The sequence below is a fragment of the Cannabis sativa genome, chromosome 4, assembly GCF_029168945.1.
Source record: "Cannabis sativa cultivar Pink pepper isolate KNU-18-1 chromosome 4, ASM2916894v1, whole genome shotgun sequence".
Lineage (NCBI taxonomy): Eukaryota > Viridiplantae > Streptophyta > Magnoliopsida > Rosales > Cannabaceae > Cannabis > Cannabis sativa.
In genome coordinates this window covers 64,361,033-64,368,770 of record NC_083604.1, presented here as the reverse complement: position 1 = coordinate 64,368,770, position 7,738 = coordinate 64,361,033, and the positions used below count along the sequence as shown (strand labels likewise).

The 7,738-nt window shown below is 32.3% G+C and overlaps 1 protein-coding gene across 5 annotated transcripts; it reads left to right on the top strand.

The window, feature by feature from the left end:
• Nucleotides 1–972: 972 nt before the first annotated feature.
• LOC115715305 (uncharacterized) lies at nucleotides 973–4,556 on the top strand. 5 transcript variants are annotated; one of them, XM_030644158.2, is made up of 14 exons: nucleotides 977–1,175; nucleotides 1,314–1,379; nucleotides 1,484–1,532; nucleotides 2,032–2,156; nucleotides 2,233–2,334; nucleotides 2,538–2,609; nucleotides 2,703–2,806; nucleotides 2,916–2,997; nucleotides 3,118–3,210; nucleotides 3,380–3,444; nucleotides 3,583–3,595; nucleotides 3,679–3,756; nucleotides 3,988–4,096; nucleotides 4,213–4,556. In XM_030644158.2, the coding sequence occupies exons 1-14, from the start codon at nucleotides 1,050–1,052 to the stop codon at nucleotides 4,317–4,319; spliced, it is 1,191 nt and encodes a 396-aa protein (XP_030500018.1). In that variant the 5' UTR covers nucleotides 977–1,049; the 3' UTR covers nucleotides 4,320–4,556. The 5 variants fall into 5 exon arrangements, 4 of the variants coding, with proteins under 4 accessions (XP_030500017.1, XP_060970282.1, XP_030500018.1 ...); XM_061114300.1 differs by having other exon boundaries at nucleotides 3,583–3,598; XM_030644157.2 differs by having other exon boundaries at nucleotides 975–1,379.
• The last annotated feature ends 3,182 nt before the right edge of the window (nucleotides 4,557–7,738 follow it).

Here is a 7,738-nt window from a genome sequence, read left to right as displayed (position 1 = left end):
ACAGAAAAAATTAACTAACAGAAATATCCTAACTGAACAGATTAAAGCACCTAAACCACTAACAGAAATAACGGTCATACTGACCAATACACAGCAGGATATGAGAGAGGCATAAATCGTGTTATTATTCATGTAAATATTTTGTAATTAATATACCTATATTGTTTGTAACATTACCTAATTAAATCTAATTAAAAAAATAAATTAATTATACGTGCATTACACGTAACATCAATCTAGTATATTAAAATGTTTGTATTATGCTAATAAAATTATATGCTACTATTATACATAACAAAATAAAAAATAAATATCATCTAAAAATAATAATATACTATACAATAAAACAGAAATATATTATACAACAAAATCTATATACTAACAACCCACAACAACTCATAAAAAATTATAAAAATCAACATAACTTTTAAAAAAAAAAAATTAACAAAACTAATAAAGATATAACATAATTTTTATGTAATTTATTTCTAACTCTAAAAAAAATGAAAAAAGATACTATTTTTTATGTGACAAAAGACAAAATAAATAATAAATAATTTAAAATAATCATTTTACTACAAGTTTGAAAATTAAAACATTTAGTAACATAACCCAATAATTTAGAGCAATTTACTATAATTTCTCCTTTTAATATGGGAATATTTACACCACATGTTGAAATTTTTAATTTTTTCACTTTTTATACTGTAGGGTAGAATTTTTTTTCAAAAATAATGTATAACTGTGTATTGTGTTAAGTTTTTACTGTTGTTTAACGGTTGTTTTTTTAGTTATTTTTAGTTGTTCTGTTTTGTGTTTGTTTTTATAAAAATATAGTATTTTTGAAAAAAATTCTGTGTGACAGTATTTTTGTAAAAATTAACCCAAATTTCAGTATTTTTTGTGAGTTTCCCTTTAATATGTCATGCCTATAAAACTACAGGCCCAGCCCAAGCTGGTTATAGCAACGACGCCGTTTATGAACCACCGTGCTTCTTATTTCACCTAGTCCCCAGTTCTGCGCTACCAGAGCTTAAAATAACAGAGAAATGGAAAGCTTAAGGAAGCTAGAAGAGTTGCAGACGACGATGACCTTAATGCAGTCACACGGCATCATATCCAATTCATCCGACCACGAATCTAATCGCTTCGTCTCCAACTTCATCCTTTTCATGGTAAAGCCTTTCTATAAATATCACCAATCGCTACTCATTTATTTGATTTTGATCTCATTGCTTGCTACCATTTCTTTTTTCGTCCCACGAGTTTCAATTTTCTTTTCTCATTTTGGGAACACATTAAACGGTCCGAAGATTCAACCTTGTGGAGAACTTGACTTGGGAAAGAAGTGTGCTTTGGTTTCTGAATTCATTCCAAAGGTAGAGTGCTGTTCTTGCATTGTTTCTCGAATTTACTTTTTCTTTTTAATACTCAGCCTTTATTAAATGAACTGAGTTACGCTTGTTTGGACTTGGTTTCGTAGATTTCTTCTGGGTTTCTTGAGAAAGCCGCAACTTGCCTCACTGAAAAAGGTGTTCTGATTATTTGTCGTTGGCATTCTTTTTTTTTCTTCCCAATGCTATGTTAACTACTTAGAAGCTTATGTATAGCTAATTGCAATATGATGCTTGTGATTGTTTGTATTATTTTTTTTTATTTGTGTGTTTATGTTTGGCTGCTTTATATTCCAGTTTCATTTTGTCCTGCTGAATACAAAGTCTTTACCTTTAAACATTAGTAGGCATAATTATCTAGGTTTCATGAATTTGGAAATGTATTCTCAATGTTACTTGTCTGAGTATTTTTATTCTAGAAACGGGTGTGTGCTATATTTTGCTTTGTGCTAAATATGTTGTTGCTTTTATTTTCCTTGAAGACAAAAATCATAGGCTTATCTGAAATTTGGGGGGTTGTGCATTTTTACTGTTTATATTTTCTCCCAAAGGTTAGGCATGAGTATGTGCTGTAATCTGCATTCACATATTTCATTTTTGGAGGCATTCTGAACTTTCACTCTTCTATTTTGTAAAGGCTTTCAACAGCATGTTTTTGGAGAGGAGTTGGAGCAAAATTGTGTAGACAAGTCTGATTATGGAGAGATGGCTGTGATTGGGCTTGACGCAATGCAGCGGGCAAATTCAACCCTTGAAGATTTTGTAAGTAGTTCTGTTTCTTCTGAAGAAAGGATGTATTCTAAAATTCAGACTTGATTGAAATTTATGGATTTTGCAGTGCAGATCTTATTTTATGTTTCATGGGATGGAAGTAAATGAACCGCAGGCACTATTCAAATACTTACCTGTGCTTTCTTTTACAGAAAGTTATATATATCAGGTAACCCCAAACCGAAGCAGTGTATAATAAATTCTATTCTTGTATCATTGAGTGGAAATTCTAAATTAAGTACCTTTGTTTTCATGCAAATTTGTTTTCTAAACAGCTTTTCTGAAATTTGTAAGATCGTGAAAAGCTATCCATATTGATCTTGAAAGCATGATTGAGCTTGATATCTTTGGACTTCGGATTTGTTTTTGCAGCTGGATAGTTTGAACGAGAAGATACTGCCTTCACCACACAATGGGGTGAAGGTTTCAGAAAAAGGATACGAGGTGATTACAGTAACAACTTTAGGTTAGAAACTTGTAACTTGAAGATATGTTTAGTCACTTTCTTTCTGATGATATTATTACGCATTTTTATAGGAAACAGACCCAGGGTTGATTGCCAAATTCATAAAAGTTTTTAAAGACGATCCATTTAGACCACTAGCTGTTCTACTTGGTTGTCATGGACTTTTGACTGAGAGGTATTATAGGTTTTTTTTTTCCTCACAATATTTTATATTAACAAGTGGGGAAGAGGGTAAAGTATCACTTTGGTGTATTTTACTGTATTTGTCTGTTTGATTTGTTAAGAATACAAGAAGAATTCAAGCATGGAGAAGAGTATTGGACTCTTGAAAGAATGCTTTGTCGTGCTTTGGTTGACGGAAAGGAGGTATGCTTATTCAAAGGTTTTAGCTGTTACCGTAATCAGTTCATCCTTTAATTTTATGTAATTGGTTTTCATAGCATCCTCTCCCCGTTTCGTTTCTGATAAGTATCTGCTGCTTGTCAGATATCTGTTAAAGATGTGATAAGGGCGATTCATCTCAAATCTTTCGACTATAGAGTGCTGAACCTTCTTCTATACCAATTGAGAGGAATGCAGGTAACTTGCTTGAGTGAAACTTGTGTATGTAAAGCAATTCCCGACATTTCTAAACAGTTTATTGACATCATTTGTCTTTCTTTTAACAATTTTGAACCTGATTTCAAAGTTTTCAAATTTGTTCCTACAAGTTCCATTTAATTTTATTTTCTTCGAAGCTATCATGAAGGTTAATGAGGTGCATATGGATTTCCTTTCAATCTCCGAGTTCCTAGTGGAAGTAGCAGATGATCTGTGAGCCTTTTTCTTTTCCTTTTTATTGTTTATGCTTTGGCCATTTATTGTTTATACTTCTAATTTGTTTTTGCAAAATCATTAGAAGGTCTGGATCCAGGTATATTTACTGCTAACTTAGATACTATTGTATTGCAGGTTTGACTATGAGGTGGTTCGACTACTAGACTACATATCTATCCATTATAGTTTTTTGCTTTTCGATTTTGAAACATGGATCGTTTCAACATGCAGGATGATGTTTTAGAGAATAATTTCAATATTCTGCGTATGTTTGTCAGAATTTATGGAACTTCTGCTCCTGCTATGTTGGTAAGTATGCCAACTAGATAATTATTATCTGTCTTTTTTTTTTTTTTTTTTTTTTTTTTTTTTTTTTTTTTCGGGGGGTGTATTGAGAAAAATTAAACAGCATAGCCTATCCGAAGACATGCATGGTATTTTGTGAACTTTGGTATGTGGCTCATTTCGAAATATTCCGAGTGATTTAGACAATAAATTTTTAGTTTAATCTAGTTCCTGATTATGCATTTTCTTCTTTAGGCAAAATACATAGCCGAAGCTGAAGAAAAGTACAACATATTATTGAAGACTTTGGATTCCCAATTGTCCTTGGATTACCATAGAAGATGTGAAGAAGCCACTCAAGAAGGTAATGTAAAAAAAAAAAAAAATTTAATTTCTTATGAGAATAGATTTAGTTCTCAAAAAAAATATTAAAAAAAAATCTCTAGGACATTTTATTAACTTGACTGGAAGAATTTTTAGGAGGGAGTACGTCAAAACATCCTCTTGGGACATGGAATATACCGAAACTAATAGTAGATGAAGAATTGTACCGATCAAACGTGCTAGATATTGAGAGGGAAATGTAAACGTTTAACTTTGCTTTCAATGCTTTTGAAATCAATTGTCTGGTTTGATTCCCTTTTTATCAAAAATTTGAATATGGTTACTCGTGTATCTATAGTAGTAAATTACATGTATACTCAGAGCTGAGGAACAAGATTGTTATTGTTATGTTTATTCAGAGAAACTCGTATACATCGTACATACATGAGTTTATAGAGCATCTTTAATAGAATGTTAAATAAGTGGTGTATTGTTATATTTTAGCATACTTTAAAAAAAAATACTATAATTGAATATCGAGTTCTACTTATTTTATTATTATGCAATGCACTTATTTTATTATTTATGCAATACACTTATCTTAAGGAGTTATCTAATTGAATATCGGGTCTTACACAATCAAATCTAGATTTATGCTTGTTAAGTTAGTTATGACAATTGGTGTGCTGTTAGAGTTAGTTGGTTGAGTTGTTTTAGAGGTTGTTACAAATTGGTTGTTATTTTTCTGTATTTACTTCAGCTTATATATAAGTTACCGGTTGGTGTATTGATGCAATAAGAGATTCCTTTATGATTTCATCATCTTTCTCTTTATCTTTCCTCAATCTTCAATATCAAAATGTCAAAGAAAATTAGAGCACCACTTACTTTGTTGACGGCGGACGTAGTGACAAACTCAGGGGATACTTCAAACTTGGATAACAATGGCAGATCGACTCAGCCATGGATACAAGCACTAAGAAGGAGAGATGTGGATGACTATTCTTTGATTTATGTTAATCACAGTCTTTCAATCAAACTCAACGATTACAACTTTCTTCTTTGGAAACAAGTTCTTGCTGCAATATGTGGGAATTGTTTATAAAGTTTCATCCAAGGTAACAATTCTCCACCAAAGTATCTTAATGATGAAGATTGAGTTTATAATATATTCAATCTTGTGTATCTTGATTGGGAAGCTCAAGATCAACGGCTGATTTCTTGGTTTACATCATCCATGTCTCCAAGTTTCTTAACTCATATGGTAGAATGTGAGTCAACTAGCCAGATCTAGACGACATTAGAAAATTATTTCACTCTGCAAATTCAAGTCAAGATACCGGAGTTTTGAACAAAGTTGTAGAATCTCAAGAAAGGTTCCCTAACTCTTAATGAATATCTTCTCAAGGTCAAAGAAATTGTTGATTTGTTGGCCTTGATTGGTGAAGTCTTAATTCTCAAGGATCACATTGTTACAATTTTCAAAGGCCTTCCAAGTGGATATGATACATTCATCATATCCACTAATACAAGAACTGAGTAGTATACAGTTGCGGAAATTGAAGCTTTTCTTCTTGCATCTAAAACTCAAATTGAAAAGAATGACAAAGAAGTTGAATTGACAACTAATGTAGTAGTAGCAGAATAACCTGATTCGGCTGTTGAAGCTAATTTCACCAAATATGGTCGAGGAAATTACAATAGGGCACCAACTCAACAACCTTACAACAGGTTTGGAAACCAATTTCTCAACAACACTCAACCTCAGCCAACTAGAGGTGCTTATCGTGGCAATAACACCCGAGGTGAGGGCTTCAACTCTCAATTATTAGGTTACAATAAAGGCAATGTCAACTCTAGAAGAGGAGGTAGATTTTCTACTTTAAAAAATAGACCTCAATGCCAACTATGTTTTAGGATTGGCTATACTGCACTAAATTGCTTTTATAGATTTGACAAAAGCTTCACGAGTGCAGGTATAACTTCTAGTAGTCCAAATAGACCCAATCCAACTCCTCAAATGTAAGCTAATGTGCTTAGCAACAATATTGGCTAGGACACCAATTGGTACCCTGACTAAAGTACAACAAGCTATTGCACAACAAATGCTTCCAACATAGACAACAACTTAGATTATAATGGACCTAATCAGATGATTGTAGGAGATGAGACATGTCTACCTATTAAAAACATTGGTCATTCTTTTGTTACTTCTAATCGACCTTTAATACTTAACAATTTACTCCATGTTCCTGATATTACAAAGAACTTGCTTAGTGTATCTAATTTTGCTTGAGACAACAAGGTTTATTTTGAGTTCCATGATGGTCATTGCTTTGTTAAGAACCAGGACACTCATGCTACTCTACTAAGTGGGACACACAAGAATAACCTATATACTTTTGATGCCACTAAGCTCAAAACTCAGTTCAAAAAGCCTTCTATTGTTTCAGGTGATGACTACTTGAACTCAACAATACTAGTGAGTGTCAATGTAGCTAGTGTCTCTTCACAATGTACTAGTTGTATGAATAAAGCACTTTGTGAATTTGATGTTCGACATAATCGTTTAGGCCATCCTTCAAATAATGTTGTTCAAAAGGTACTAGATGTAATATTCCTATTAATAAAAGGAAAAATTTTCACAATGTTTGCTGCCTTAGAAAAATATACAAATTTCCTTTTGCCAAGGCCTCTGCCACTGAGTACACTGGTCCATTACAACTAGTTGTTTATGATCTATAGGGACCTTCCCACACATTTTTCCTACAATGGATATAAGTATTATATACTCTAGATTTACATGAATTTATCTATTGAACCAAAAGTTTGAAGCCTTAAAGGTTTTTCAAATGTTCAAAGTAGAGGTTGAATTAAACTAAAAGTTTTGCTAACAGATTGGGGGAGGGGTGAATACATGTCTTTTACTAGCTACCTTAACCAATTGGGAGTAATCCATAAACATCCTTGCCCAACTACACATGAGAAAAATGGCCTAGCAGAGGAAACATATAGGAACATTATTGAAAATAACCTCACTTTGCATGCCTAAACCTCTATGACTTTACAATTTTGGGATGAAGCTTTTAGGACTGCTATCTATTTTCATAATAGGCTTCCTACACCTGTCCTACACAATAAATGTCTTTTGTGGGTTCTATCATCAAACACCAGGTTATTCTTAGTTTAGAACCTTTGGTTGTTAATGCTTTCCCAACAGTAGATCATATAATATGTAAATGTTAGGTTTTATGCCGTAAATAAAACTCCATTTCAATGTAATCTATTTTATTCAACATCAATAAAGAAACAGAATTATTTTTCATTCATTTGTGTATGTTTTGGTTCACTTTATCAATTGCTTGTCTATTTGATTTATAAATTCATCTTAAACTCTTTTCACATACTTGATCATGTTTATTGTGCTGTCATCACATTGGAAAGTAAACATGACTATGTGAATAAAGTTTCCTAGATTTATCAGACACAGGGTTTTACTGATATGATAATCTACAACAAGAGTTTACTTGTATTTGGAGAAATACTATGTTCTTTCCAGAACATTGGTTAAAGTAAAGCTCAGGTTGGATGCATGAAGTATGCATCGGAAGGGACCGATATTGAACTTTGACTTAGATTTAATTAAACTTACCATAGAATCTATTCAAGTCAATATCGCCAA

Coding starts and splice junctions, on each gene's coding strand:
- LOC115715305 (XM_061114299.1), top strand. CDS start 1,050: ATGGAAAGCTTAAGGAAGCTAGAAGAGTTGCAGACGACGATGACCTTA. Junction 2,807..2,915: donor CATGGACTTTTGACTGAGAG/GTATTATAGGTT, acceptor TGATTTGTTAAG/AATACAAGAAGAATTCAAGC. Junction 3,757..3,987: donor CTTCTGCTCCTGCTATGTTG/GTAAGTATGCCA, acceptor TTTCTTCTTTAG/GCAAAATACATAGCCGAAGC.